This window comes from Rhinopithecus roxellana, chromosome 12 (assembly GCF_007565055.1).
Source record: "Rhinopithecus roxellana isolate Shanxi Qingling chromosome 12, ASM756505v1, whole genome shotgun sequence".
NCBI classification, from domain to species: Eukaryota; Metazoa; Chordata; class Mammalia; order Primates; family Cercopithecidae; genus Rhinopithecus; species Rhinopithecus roxellana.
This window is the reverse complement of record NC_044560.1, coordinates 87,346,703-87,360,814: the sequence shown is the minus strand read 5'-3', so window position 1 is coordinate 87,360,814 and position 14,112 is coordinate 87,346,703. Positions and strand designations below refer to the sequence as shown.

At 52.1% G+C, this 14,112-nt stretch overlaps 1 protein-coding gene across 4 annotated transcripts; it reads right to left on the bottom strand.

Annotated features, from left to right (window-relative positions):
- Positions 1-83: 83 nt before the first annotated feature.
- On the bottom strand, positions 84-13,808 carry SH3D21 (SH3 domain containing 21). 4 transcript variants are annotated; one of them, XM_030913367.1, is made up of 16 exons: positions 13,630-13,808; positions 13,299-13,456; positions 13,149-13,212; positions 12,768-12,886; positions 12,451-12,541; positions 12,241-12,296; positions 12,103-12,148; positions 11,859-11,959; positions 11,597-11,683; positions 10,479-10,521; positions 2,386-2,479; positions 2,239-2,291; positions 2,018-2,112; positions 603-1,879; positions 452-515; positions 84-374 (listed from the first exon to the last, which is right to left on the bottom strand). In XM_030913367.1, exons 1-16 carry the CDS (start codon positions 13,631-13,633, stop codon positions 303-305), a joined length of 2,424 nt encoding a protein of 807 aa, XP_030769227.1. In that variant the 5' UTR covers positions 13,634-13,808; the 3' UTR covers positions 84-302. The 4 variants fall into 4 exon arrangements, 3 of the variants coding, with proteins under 3 accessions (XP_030769227.1, XP_030769228.1, XP_030769229.1); XR_004052216.1 differs by having other exon boundaries at positions 301-374; positions 599-1,879; XM_030913368.1 differs by lacking the exons at positions 12,451-12,541; positions 13,630-13,808 and having other exon boundaries at positions 13,299-13,370.
- Between the last annotated feature and the right edge of the window lie 304 nt (positions 13,809-14,112).

Genomic DNA, 14,112 nt, shown 5'->3' with positions numbered 1-14,112 from the left:
GCGCGCTGCTGGCGTCCGAAGGAGACACTCTCCCCCGCCCCTCACCATCCGGTGGATAAAAATAGCCGCGCGCAGGCCTTGGGAACGGTAATGGGAGCCACATGTTGGACAGATGTGCCCGGGAGGGACCGTCAGGAATGCGGAGGCCCAGGCCCTGCCCCCGCGCAGGCCCCGCCCCTAGCGACCAGACCGGCGTGGCGCCTTGCAAGGCAGAGTTTACTTTCTCGCGTTTCCCAAAGTCGTGTGCAAGGACGTGGGTGGCCCCAGCCAGGTCGGGCCGTGGTCCCTTCCCAGGCCCGCCCTCAGTAGGTCTGCGTCTGCGCGTGGATGATGCCCGGGGTCTGGGACTTCTGGGTCCCCTGCATCACCTGGACCTGGCCGGGAGTGAGGTGGAGACTGTGTCAGGGGGCCACCCGCCACCAGCCCCCTCCCGCCAGGACCCGCGCCTCACCTCCAGCCGCCGGCGCTGCTCCTTCTCGCTCTTCAGCTCCTCCCAGATGTCGGTCAGCTTCCTCCTGCGGGCCAAGGCGGAGGTGAGGCGTTGGGCAGGTGAGGGCTAGGGGAGACCCTACCTTCCACAACCCCCGCCGCTACCCACTCACTCCAGCTGCACCCCCATCAGCTCCAGCGCCCTCCTTAGAGACTCCACTTCGCCCCTCAGCGACGTTACATCAACTCCCTCATTCTTGTTTTCCGTGCAATTTTGCGGGAGCAAGGAGGGCAGCGTGAGTGTCTCTTGGGAGTCTGGAGACGGCTTGATAGGATGTGTTTTTTGGGCAAAGGCTGTTTCTATAGGGGGCACCTCCTCTTTTGAAGCCACTTCCTCTTTCGGGGTAGCCTCCTCTTTGGAAGCCACTCCCTCTTTGGGGAGCACCTCCTCTTTAGAAGCCACTCCCTCTTTGGGGAGCACCTCCTCTTTGGAAGCCACTCCCCCTTTGGGGAGCACCTCTTTGGAAGCCACTCCCTCTTTGAGGAGCACCTCCTCTTTGGAAGCCACTCCCTCTTTGAGGAGCACCTCCTCTTTGGAAGCCACTCCCTCTTTCGGGAGCACCTCCTCTCTCAGAGGCCTCTCCTCGTTGGTGGATGCCTCCTCTTCAGGGGTCCTCTCCTCTTTGGAAGGTGCCTCCTCTAGAAGGGTTGTAGCCTCTGCCTGGGGGTGGGGCTTCTCAAGGGCAGGCCTGGATGCTGGCCCAGACTTCAACTCAGCCTGGTGTGGGGAGCTGTCCCCTCTAACTAGGGGACATTTCATCTCTCCCAGACACCTCTCTGAGGAAGGAGGCTGGAGTAGGGGTGCCTCTGGTGTGTGGGCCTTCTCCTGGGATGATGGAGCCTCTTTGGCTACAAAGGACTTGACCTTCTGCAGGGCTTCCTCCGAAGAGAAGTGATGGAATTGAGTGTCATCTCTGGTGGACACCTCTTCTTCAGAAAGCTCTGGGGTCAGGACCTTTTCTAGGGTGGGGGCCTCATCCCCCAGAGGGGCCATCTTTGGATCAGGGACTTTATCCATTGGTGGGACTTCTGGGGCATTGGCCTCTTCCACTGAAAAGACCCTCTCTGGAGTGGAGGGTTTGTCCACAGTCAGGGCCTCCTCTGGGATGGAGTTCTCTGGGATAGAGGCCTTGTCCTCTGGAGTCACCATCCTCTCTGGGGTGGGGACTATGTCAGGAGCTGGGATCTTCCCTGAGGTGGAGCTCCCTGGGATAGAGGCCTTGTCACCTAGAGTGAGGGTCTTCTCTGGGGAGGGGACCTTGCCAGGAACCGGGATCTTGGAGCCGGGGGCATTCTCTGGAGCTGGGGGCCTCTCTGGGGTTGTGGTCTTGTCCAGCATGGGGGTTCTCTTCACAGAGGGGGCCTTTGCCAGGCTGCTGTGCTCTTCCTCCTGCCATGATGGGAGGTGAAGTCTCAGCTCAGGTTGAGTCTGGTTCCCCTTGGCCTGGGAGTCTTCACCCGTGCACACCACAGCTGGGAACCAGCCTCTGCCCAGCATCCCCACTCTCCCATGTCTCCTGCCCCTCACCTGACTGGACACAGAGCGTTGTTGGGGAGTCTGGGTTTTGGATCGCTTTCGGCCAGGGTGACATGAACCCCCACTTTGGAAGCCACCATTGGGGCCTAAGAGAGCAGAACTTCAGGGACCCAAGCCTACTCTGACCCTCAGTCTCTTCCCACCTCTGTCCGTCCGCACAGCCACCCCATCCCTGTCCTCCAGTCCTCCCTGCACTGGAGGGCAGCCCTTACCTGAGTCTCGGGAAGTGAGCTTCTGACTGTCCCTGCTGGGTGTCCGAGATGTCCTGGAACATATCTTCATCAGGCCCTCAGGGTGGGGCACAGGGAGGGGCGTTCCTTCTACCCTCCTCCTTCCCCCAACCCCATCCTGCTCCTTACTTGGCTTTGCTGGGCCCAGTGGCAGCTGTCACTAGTTTCTTGACTGTGGGGAGGGATGTTTTGGGCATCAACTTTTTTGGTTCCTTAATAGGAGCTGGGAAGAAAGAGGAGTGGAGCATTCATCCATCTGACAGTTGCTGGCCCTGTCTTGTGCTGTGTGCAGGGGACTGTGGGCAGGAGGCTAATCTTGTCTGAGTATGCGCCACCGCACCCGGCTCATTTTTCTATTATTATTGTTATTATGATTTTGAGACGGAGTCTTGCTCTGTGCCCAGGCTGGAGTGCAGTGGTGCGATCTTGGCTCACAGCAAGCTCTGCCTCCCTGGTTCACGCCATTCTCCTGCCTCAGCCTCCCGAGTAGCTGGGACTACAGGCGCCGCCACCATGCCCAGCTAATTTCTTTTTGTATTTTTAGTAGAGATGGGGCTTCACCGTGTTAGCCAGGATGGTTTTGATCTCCTGACCTCGTGATCCGCCTGCCTTGGCCTCCCAAAGTGCAGGGATTACAGGTGTGAGCCACTGCGCCTAGCCAATTTTTGTGTTTTTTTTTTTTTTTTTTTTTTTTTTTTTTTTTTTTTTGAGACGGAGTCTTGCTGTCGCCCAGGCTGGAGTGCAATGGTGCGATCTTGGCTCACTGCAAGCTCTGCCTCCCGGTTTCACCCCATTCTCCTGCCTGGGTTTTGGCTGTACCCACCCCACCTAGTGTGTTCTTCCCACAGCAGCCAGACTGAGCTCGTGTTCTATTGGGGAAGCAGACATAAATAAGAGGAGTAAAAAACATAGTGTGTTAAAGAGTTATTAAGTGTGACTGACAAGACTAGGCAGAGGGGCTGGGCACGGTGGCCCACACCTGTAATCCCGGCACTTTCAGAGGCCAAGGTGGGCAGATCACTTGAGGTCAGGAGTTCAAGACCAGCCTGGTCAACATGGTGAAACCCCGTCTCTACTAAAAACACAAAAATTAGCCAGGCATGGTGTCGTGCTCCTGTAATCTCAGCTACTCCGGAGGCTGAGGCAGGAAAATCGCTTGAACCCAGGAGGGCAGAGGTTGTAGTGAGCCAAGATCGTGCCACTGTACTCCAGCCTGGGCAACAAGAGTAAAACTCCGTCTCAAAAAAACAAAACAAAACAAAAAAAACACTAGGCAGAGGAAGGAACCATTTTAAATGGGGTGGCCAGAGAAGGGCACACTAAGGTGACATGAGCATTGCCTGAAGGCAGTTACACACAGCGACATTCAGATCCACAGAAAAACAGCCACTCTGGCTTGTGCACAAGTGCTGATATTAACTCCTATATATAATCACACGCAGATAGGTATGCACATCCACAAATCTGACGGTGGGGGCATGGATCCCACAGCCAGACACCAGGCTCTGAATTTCAGCTCCACTCCTTGCTAGTTGTGTGAGAACTTGCCAAGTGATCTATGCCTCAGTGTCCTCATTTATAAAACATGGACAACTAACACACACCTTTGTAGGGTGGTTGTGAGGTCTGAGTGACTTTTAATACATGCGAGGTGCCCAGAAGACAGTTTGGCATCCAGATGGTCAAAGCTCAGTAAATGTTAACTTTGACTTCTGCTTCTTACACAGTATGGCTGATTAGATGCTCTGTAGGGTGCTCCCATCAGAAAGCAATTATGTCCTGCTGAGGACACAATTTTGAGGCACTGTTGGGAGTTAAAAGAGGTAAAGGAGGTCTACAAAAGAGAGGACTGGGCCAGGTGCAGTGGCTCACACCTGTAATCCCAGCACTCCCAGTGGCTGACGCCTATAATTCCAGCACTTTGGGAGGCTGAGGTGGGAGGATCAACTTGAGGTCAGGAGTTCAAGATCAGCCAGACCAACATGGTGAAACCCCATCTCTACTAAAAAATACAAAAATTAGCCAGGTGTGGTGGCGGGCGCCTGCAGTCCCAGCTATTTGGGGGGCTGAGGCAGGAGAATTGCTTGAACCTGGGAGGTGGAGGTTGCAGTGAGCCAAATCACGCCATTGCACTCCAGCCTAGGTAACAAGAACAAAACTTAATCTCAAAAAAAAAAAAAAAGAAAGAGAAAGAAGGCCGGGCGCGGTGGCTCAAGCCTGTAATCCCAGCACTTTGGGAGGCCGAGACGGGCGGATCACGAGGTCAGAAGATCGAGACCATCCTGGCTAACACAGTGAAACCCCGTCTCTACTAAAAAATACAAAAAACTAGCCGGGCGAGGTGGCGGGCGCCTGTAGTCCCAGCTACTCGGGAGGCTGAGGCAGGAGAATGGCGTAAACCCGGGAGGCGGAGCTTGCAGTGAGCTGAGATCCGGCCACTGCACTCCAGCCTGGGCGACAGAGCGAGACTCCGTCTCAAAAAAAAAAAAAAAAAAAAAAAAAGAAAGAAAAAGAAAAAAAGAGAGAGAACTGAAGCCAGAAAGGCAGAGAGAGGGCAGCTCTGCTCTGTGGCTACTGAGCCTGGCCCCTGTGGTGTGAAGCCAGGGCCCTGGGCTCTGCTTCCTCAGCTCACCACAGGCCCCGAGCTCAGTACCACACAGCAGTGACACCTTAAGTAGGACCGAAGCGGCTTCTGGTGGGTGGTGTTCTCTGGCCACTGGCAGAAGTAAAAGCAAATTCTTGGCCGGGCACGGTGGCTCATGCCTGTAATCCCAACACTTTGTGGGGCCGAGGCAGGTGGATAACCTGAGGTCAGGAGTTCAAGACCAGCCTGGCCAACATGGTGAAACCCCCCTCTCTGCAAAAATACAGAAATTAGCCGGGCATGATGGTAGGTGCCTGTAATCCCAGCTACTCAGGAGGCTAACGGGGGAGAATCACTTGAACCCAGGAGGTGGAGGTTGCAGTGAGCCGGGATTTTGCCATTGCACTCCAGTGGGGAGACAGAGCGAGACTCCTTCCCTACCCCCAAAAAAAGAAAAAAAAAAAAAATCCAACAACCATTTCAATGCTCTGGAAATTATCCAAAGGCATGAGATAATTTGCGAAGGATTTTTTTTTTTTTTTTTTGAGACAGTCTCGCTCTGTCACCCAGGCTGGAGGGCAGTGGCGCGATCTCGGCTTACTACAACCTCCACCTCACAGGTTCAAGCGATTCTCATGCCTTAGCCTCCCAGACAGTTGGGATGACAGGCACCTGCCACCACACCCTGCTAATTTTTGTATTTTTTGGTAGAGACAAGGTTTTGCCACGTCGGCCAGGCTGTTCTCAAACTCGTGACCTCAAACAATGTGCCCGCCTCAGCCTCCCAAAGTGCTGGGATAATTTGCAGAGCATTTTGTATGCTTGATAATGTTCTTGCCTAGGGCTGCTTTCATCCCCGGCCCCTCAGCTTGGTCCATGTGGATGTTCTGCTGGGTAGGGCAAACTGAGGATCAGCAGCTTCACTGGCTAAGTTGAAGGCATCTCAATTTGGAGTGTAATCTTGGGATTTGACATTGGTTCAAAAGCACAGCCAACCAAAAAGTTAGATAAATGGGACTTCATCAAAATGTAAAACTTTTGTACATCAAGGGACACCATCAAGAAGTGAAAAGACAACCTGAAGAAAGAGAAAAATTTTGGGAGGATGAGGTGGATGGATTACAAGGTCAGGAGTTCAAGACCACTTGGGCAACATGGTGAAACCCCGTCTCTACTAAAAATAGAAAAATTAGCCAGGTGTGGTGGTGCACACCTGTCATCCCAGCTACTTGGGAGGCTGACGCAGGAAAATCACTTGAACCCGGGAGGGGGAGGTTGCAGTGAGCTGAGATCATGCCATTGCACTCCAGCTTGGGCAACAGAGCAAGACTTAAAAAAAAAAGGGAGAATGGGAGAAAATATTGCAAACCATATATGCATATATGTGATTAGGGACTTCTATCTAGAATATATAGAGAACTCTTCTAACTCAATAGTAAAAAGACAAATAATCCAATTTTTTAAATAGGCAAAGGATCCAAACAGACATTTCTCCAAAAGAAATAAGCACATGAAAATATGCTCAGCATCATTAGCCATCAGAGAAATACAACTCAAACCCACAATGAGATACCACTTCATACCCCCGAGGACAGTTTTCATTAAAAAGATAACAGAAAGAGCTGAGTGAAGTGCCTCACAACTGTAATGCCAGTATTTTGGGAGGCCAAAGCAGGAGGATCACTTGAGCACAGGAGTTCAAGATCAGCCTGGGCAACATAGCAAGACCTTTTCTCTACGATAAACTTAAAAACTAGCCAGGTGTGGTGGTGCACACCTATAGTCCTAGCTACTCAGGAGGCTACAGTGGGAGGATCACTTGAGGTCTGAGGCTGCTGTGAGCTCCGATTGTGCCACCACACTCCAGCCTAGACAACAGAGCAAGACCCTATCTCTCCAAAATAAAAGAGTATACTATGAACAACTTTATGCAAATAATTAGAAAACGTACATAAAATATACAATTAAAAACATGTAACTCCACAATTGATTCAAGAATTTTACCCTGACTTTTGTTTAACTATTAAAGAAATTGAAGAAGTTGTTAAAAATAATCCCATAGTGAAAAAAATATGGCAAGATGAATTTACAGACAAGTTTTACTAGCTCGCAAGGAAAGATGATTCCCATCTTATTTATTTATTTAGAGACAGATCTCGCTCTGCCGCCCAGGCTGGAGGGCAGCGGCGCGATCTCAGCTCACTGCAACCTCCGCCTCCTGGGTTCAAGCCATTCTCCTGTCTCAGCCTCCCGAGTAGCTGGGACTACAGGCATGTGCCACCACACCTGGCTAATTTTTTGTAATTTGAATACAGACGGGGTTTCACTGTGTTAGCCAAGATGGTCTCGATCTCCTGACCTCATGATCTGCCTGCCTCAGCCTCCCAAAGTGCTGGGATTACAGGCATGAGCCACCATGCCCAGCCGATTCCCATCTTATATAAGATCCACCAGATAGACCAGGCATAGTGGCTCACACCTATAATCCCAGCATTCTGGGAGGCCGAGCCAGGCGGACCACAAGGTCAGAAGTTTGAGACCAGCCTTGCCAACATGGTGAAACCCTATCTCTACTAAAAATAGAAAAAAATTGAGCTGGATGTGGTGGTGCACACCCGTAGTCCCAGCTATTTGGGAGGCTGTGGCAGAATCAAGTGATTCTCCTGTCTTAGCCTCCCAAGTAGTGTGCACCACCATGCCCAGCTAATTTTACATTTTTAGTAGAGATGGGGTTTCACTATGTTAGCCAGTCTGGTCTTTGAGACCAGGGCACAGTGGCTCACGCCTGTAATCCCAGCACTTTGGGAGGCTGAGGCAGGTGGATCACGAGGTCAGGAGTTCGAGACCAGCCTGACCAACATGGTGAAACCCCGTCTCTACTAAAAATACAAAAACTAGCCAGGTATGGTGGCGCACACCTGTAATCTCAGCTTCTCGGGAGGCTGAGGCAGGAGAATTGCTTGAACCCGGGAGGTGGAGGTTGCAGTGAGCTGAGATTGCACCACTGCACTTCAGCCTGGGAAACAGAACAAGACCCTGTCTCAAAAGAAAGAAAAAAGAAGAAAAAGGAAAACTAGATTCAAAATCAGGAACATGACAATGATGTTCACCATCACTATTTCTATTTAACATTGTATGAGAGATCCTAATTACTATAATAAATTAATAAAATGAAATTAAAAGGCAGGAATGAAGAGAATGAAACAAAAATTATTATTCACAAATGACATGTCTGTCTTCATAGGAAACTTGTAAGAATCTACAAATGAATTACTGGAAATAATCAGAGTTTAGCACCATGGCTGGCTATAAAAACAATATACAAAAATCAATGCATTTCTGTATTCCTGCAATAAACAGAAGAATGTCTGTTTTTTTAAAGACACATTAAAAACTCTGAGATACCTAAGAATATCTGGGAATAAATCTTATGAATAGTTTTATGGCCGGGGGCAGTGGCTCACGCCTGTAATCCCAGCACTTTGGGAGGCCGAGGCAGACAGATCATGAGGTCAGGAGATCAAGACCATCCTGGCTAACATGGTGAAACCCCATCTCTACTAAAAATACAAAAAATTAGCCAGGTGTGGTAGCGGGCACCTGTAGTCCCAGCAAGTCGGGAGGCTGAGGCAGGAGAATGGCATGAACCTGGGAGGCGGAGGTTGCAGTGAGCCAAGATCGCACCACTGCACTCCAACCTGGGTGACAGAGCAAGACTGCCTCAAAAAAAAAAAAAAATTATATAGTTTTATATATAAAACTAAGCCAGGCACCGTGGCTCACGCCTCCAATCCCAGCACTTTGGGAGGCCAAAACAGGAGAATTGCTTGAGCCCAGGAGTTCGAGACCAGCCTGGGCAACACAGTGAGACCCTGTCTCTACAAAAAGATTAAAAGATTAGCTGCACATGGTGACTTGTGCCTGTAGTCCCAGCTACAAGAGAGGCTGAGGTGGAAGAATTGCTTAAGCCCAGGAGGTTGAAGCTGCAATGAGCTACAATTGCCACTGCACTCCAACCAGGGTAACAAAGACCCAATGACCCGTTCTCAAAAAGAAAAAAGAAACCCCCAAATTGTATAAAACTCACATGTAGAAAATAATAAATGATGCTGGAACAACTCATTGTCCATAGGGAAAAAGGTATAATTGTATCACTCATTAAAATCATTACTACATGAATAAAAGCACTAATATGAAAAACAACATTTTAAAAGTTTCAATATAGATGATTATCCTTCTAAACTTGGAGCAGGAAATGAGTTCTTTTTCTTTTTTTTTTTTTTTGAGACAGAGTCTCACTTTGTTTCCCAGGCTGAAGTGCAGTGGTGCCATCTAGGCTCACTGCAACCTCCATCTCCTGGGTTCAAGCGATTCTCACGCCTCAGCCTCCCAAGAAGCTGGGATTACAGGTGCCTGCCACCATACCTGGCTAATTTTTGTATTTTTAGTAGAGACGGGGTTTCACCACGTTGGTCAGGCTGGTCTCAAACTCCCGACCTGGTGATCTACCTCACTCAGCCTCTCCAAGTGCTGGGATTACAGGCATGAGCCACTGTGCCCTGGTCTCAAAGACCAGACTGGCTAACATAGTGAAACCCCATCTCTACTAAAAATACAAAATTAGCTGGGCATGGTGGTGCACACTACTCGGGAGGCTAAGACAGGAGAATCACTTGAACCCGGGAGGCAGAGGGCAGTGAGCTGGGATTGCACCACTGCACTCCAGCCTGGGATTACAGGCATGCCCACCACGCCTGGCTAATTTTTATATTTTTAGTAGAGACAAGGTTTTGCCATGTTGGCCAGGCTGGTCTTGAACTCCTAACCTCAGGTGATACACTTCCCTTGGCCTCCCAAAGTGCTGGGATTACAGGCGTGAACCACTGTGCCTGGCCTGTGGGTGTTAAATTTTATAACATATGTGTTACATATACTTTTGACATGTGTCAAATATTACATTAAAAGATAAGTAAGGCTGGGTGCGGTGGCTCACGCCTGTTGTCCCAGCACTTTGGGAGGCCGAGGCGGGTGGATCACGAGGTCAGGAGATCAAGACCATCCTGGCTAACACGGTAAAACCCCGTCTCTATTAAAAATACAAAAAATTAGCTGGGTGTGGTGGCGGGTGCCTGTAGTCCCAGCTACTTGGAAGGCTGAGGCAGGAGAATGGTGTGAACCCAGGAGGCGGAGCTTGCAGTGATCCGAGATCACGCCACTGCACTCCAGCCTGGGTGACAGAGCGAGACTCCGTCTCAAAAAAATAAATAAAAAAAGATAAATAAAAAGATATTCTACAGACTCACGGACAGAGCTATTCACTGACAGATAAGACATGTGAACATATACAGTCTTACATATGAAGAGACAGATTCATACGTTTCCTTACAAAATGAAACAAATCTATACCCACCAAGAGCCACATTCTCAAGACACACAGAGAAACACTAACATATTAACACACACACAAACTGACCCACATATTGATTCACATACACTCCTACCCAGCTCTTGGCCCACAGGTGAGGGGACTCCTACAGGGGCATACTGGACCACTGGGGTGCTGTGGGTGTTTATAAGCAACCGGACTGGTGGGTCTCCCAGAGAACACCTCCCAATCCCGGGTTCCCTGGGCACTCACCTGATTGCCGAGATACCACTTTCCGCGGGACCAGCTTCTTGATCTATGCAGAAAAGAAGTAAAGGGTGAGCATCCCTAATCTAAAAATCAGAAATCCAAAATGCAGGCCAGGCACAGTGGCTCACACCTATAATCCCAGCATTTTGGGAGGCCAAGGTGGGTGGATCACTTGAGGACAGAAGTTCAAGACCAGTCTGGTCAACATGGCAAAATCCTGTCTCTACTAAAAATACAAAAATTAGCCAGATGTGGTGGCATGCACGTGTAATCCCAGCTACTCTGGAGGCTGAGGCAGGAGAGTCGCTTCAACCTGGGAGGTTGCAGTGAGCGTCGATCCTGCCGCTGCACTCTAGTCTGGGCAACAGAGCGAGACTCTGTCTCAAAAAAAAAAAAAAAAAAAAAATCGAAAATGATCCAAAATCTGAAACTTTTTGGGTGTCACTATAACGCCTTAAGTGGAAAATTCCATACCTGACCGAACTCATGTGACAGGTCTCAGTCAAAATTTTGTTTCATGCACAAAATTATTAAAAATACTGCATAAAATCACCTTCAGGCTATGGTTTAAGGTGTATATGTAACATAAATGAATTTCATGTTTAGGTTTGGGTCCCATTCCCAAGCTCTTTTTTTTTTTTTTTTTTTTGAGATGGAGTCTTGCTCTTGTCACCTAGGCTAGAGTGCAATGGCATGATCTAGGCTCACTGCAACCTCCGCCTCCTGAGTAGCTGGGATACATATGAGCGCCACCACGCCCAGCTGATTTTTGTATTTTTAGTAGAGACAGGGTTTCACCATGTTGGCCAGGCTAGTCTTGAACTGCTGACCTCATGATCCATCTGCCTCGGCCTCCCAGAAGTGCTGGGATTACAGGTGTGAGCCACCGCGCCTGGCAGCTATCTCATGTATATGCAAAAATTCCCAAATCCGAAACACTTCTGCTCCCGAACCTTTTGGATAAGGGATACTCAACTGGTATTATATTCCAAAAGGAGCTGCCACATGTCTAGGTCCACCCTCATTTAGTGACCCTCCAGTTAGGTCTGGAGAGTGCCATGATCCCCACCTTTGTCCAAAATAGCCTGCCCCCACCACCTGAGTCTTGGCTCTGTACTCACTGGCGGTGGTGGGAGTACGAAGTTGTCTGGAAAAACTCCTCTTCGTCCTTGACACTCTCCTTCCCACCAGCCCTTATCCTCTGTGGTCTGGGAAAGAAACACGCCGGTGGGGAAGTGAGCCAGGTCCCCCAAGGTCCTTTCAGGGGTCCCACTCCTTATAGATGTAATTTCAACATTTATTTTAGATTCAGGGGGTACATGTGCAGGTCTACCCTTTCTCAACACCCACTTCCCTGGGCCCCCCACCCTGTTCCTCTCACACCTTGCTGAGTACTTTCACCACGTCCCCCCTCCGCAGCATCAACTCGTCTGGGGCCTCAGGCTGGTAGTCAAACAGGACCCTGTAAGCCTCAGGGTGGGAGACTGGGAAGAGGTCAGTCCACAGTCCTCTGAAGCCAAGCCTCCCCCATTCATCAGCAGCCCCCGCCTCCATCAGCCTAGCTGGCCCCAAGTCACAACCTTGGGAGTGGCTGAGGGGGTGGGGGACCCTTTGGATGGGTGCTCACCTGTCTGCAGGTAGTCTGGAGGGCTGTCATAGGCCAGGCTGCTCAGCTAGTGGGGGAAGGGGCAGGGAGGAACCAGATGAGCCTCCAACTACCCCAAGAGGAACTCACCACCTCTGTGCCCACTCTGAGCCAAGTTACCTTGGGAGGTCGCTGGGGACCAGGGCTGACTGAAGCCATGTCTGGGTTACCAAAGCCTGGTGGGGGACAGTGAGGTTAGGGAGGGTGCTAATTCACAGGTTAGGTCATGGGAGAGGGTCAAAGGGGTCACAGGGTCAGGATATGTGAATCACAGGCTCATGCCACTGGGAGGGTCATTGGAGATTGCGAGTCACAGGGTCGAGGTCTCACTTGGGGGCCCAGTGTCCAGCAATTCCACAAAGTTGGATGGGAAGGCTCCCAGCTGCCCGTTCTTCTTCCCCAGCCACCAGCCGTCCTCAATCTGGGGAGGGGGAGGACGCAGGGGCATCTGGTTCTGCCCCAAGGATCCCTAGGATAATCCTCCATCCTTGGTTCTGCCCAAGCGCCCCTTCCTCCCTCAATCCCGTGCTTCCCCATATCTGCGCCGTTGCCATTCCCACCGTCTACACCCTCACTTCCCACCCTGCTCACTTGGGAGGTGCGTTCCATCATCTTTCCCCAAACGGTCCCATCACCTCACCCCTCACCTCCTTTATCATTTCCACGATCTCCCCAGCTTGCAGCTTCAGCTCGTCCGCCTGCTCTGGGCTGTAGTTGAAGTTCACTTTGCACCATCTTTGGGGCCTCGGGTATTTGGCAGGATGACCTAGCACCGGACAAGCGCGGCGGAGCTCGAGCCAGACGCCCCAGTACGAGGAGCTGGGGGTAGCGCGAGGCGCGCACGTAGCCTTTGGTAGCTCCAGCCCCGCCTCAGGGCGGAGCATTGTACTCGAGAACCAATCACAGGCCGCAGAGCGGACCCCGGGGCCCCGCCCAGAGCCGCGCCCGTCACCAAGAGCTAGAGGCGCCGGGGTAGCACTGACTCTGCGCGCCCGCCCACTGGACCCCCTCCCGGCCCTTGCACTCACCTCGGCGGCGCTCACAGCGCGGTCTCCGCGCCTCTCTGGAACCCCGAAGGGTCTCTGGGATCTCCTGGGAATCAGGGCACGGGAAAGGCTCTCTCAGCTCCTGCGGGGCGCGCGCTGAGACCCCACAGCCCGCCCCTGTCTCGGCCTCACCTGCACCAGGCGCTCGGGGAAGAGGCCATAGCGGCCCCCTAGCTCTCCGCGAAGCCAGCCCCGCGCGGGCACCCAGCACACCTGCCGGACCACGTCCCCGGGCGCCAGACTCAGCTCGTCCTCCTTCTGCGCGCGGTATCCGGCCAGGACGAGGACCTCTGCGGGAGGAAGAAGGGGCCGGCGCGCGGCTCAGAAAGGCCCAGGCGGGGCAGCCTGGCCAGGGCGGGCGTGTCCCCAGGCACCGTAGAGGGCAGCGGGGGCCGGGGGGTGGTGTGGGCTCTTGCCATGTCCACGGTTGCAGAGAGAGGCCACTCAAAGCCTCCGCACTTACCCATGGTTTCCGGGCCGCCCTCCAGAGCCTGGCAGCTCCCGCTGACGGCCGAGTACTGGGCCCGCGCAGGGTGCGGAGGCAAGACATTAGGGTAAAGGAGGCGTAGCTGCCAGCCGATAGGTCGGGCCAGGTGCTGGGAGTGGGTGTGGAGAGGGGGCGGCCCGGCTCAGCAGGTTCAACCCCCAACCCCGGGGTGAGGAGGACTCTAGGGTCTCTGGCCTGTGCAGCGGTTACAGCTCCGTCACCGGCTTTTCCCGCCTACCTAAATTTTAGGCCAGCCGCCTCTCCCTTTCGCTCAGCTTTTGCCCGGAGGCTCCCAGCTACAATTTGCACAGAGCCTTCCCAGGCCCACCCTCCCCCAGCTCACAAGCTTTTGGCTTCAGGGGAAAAGGTGGAGAGGCACATACCAGGGTGGGGTCCCCCAGCAGGTAGCAACCGCTCTAAACCGGCCTTGAGTGAACGAAGTGGCTGCCCTTGTACCAG

What these genes read in the sequence shown, in the direction of transcription:
- SH3D21 (XM_030913367.1), bottom strand. An exon ending in TCCAGACTACCTGCAGACAG is followed by an intron (nt 11,960 to 12,102) that starts GTGAGCACCCAT and finishes ACCTCTTCCCAG; the next exon opens with TCTCCCACCCTGAGGCTTAC. An exon ending in ACTGGGCCCAGCAAAGCCAA is followed by an intron (nt 2,292 to 2,385) that starts GTAAGGAGCAGG and finishes GATATGTTCCAG; the next exon opens with GACATCTCGGACACCCAGCA.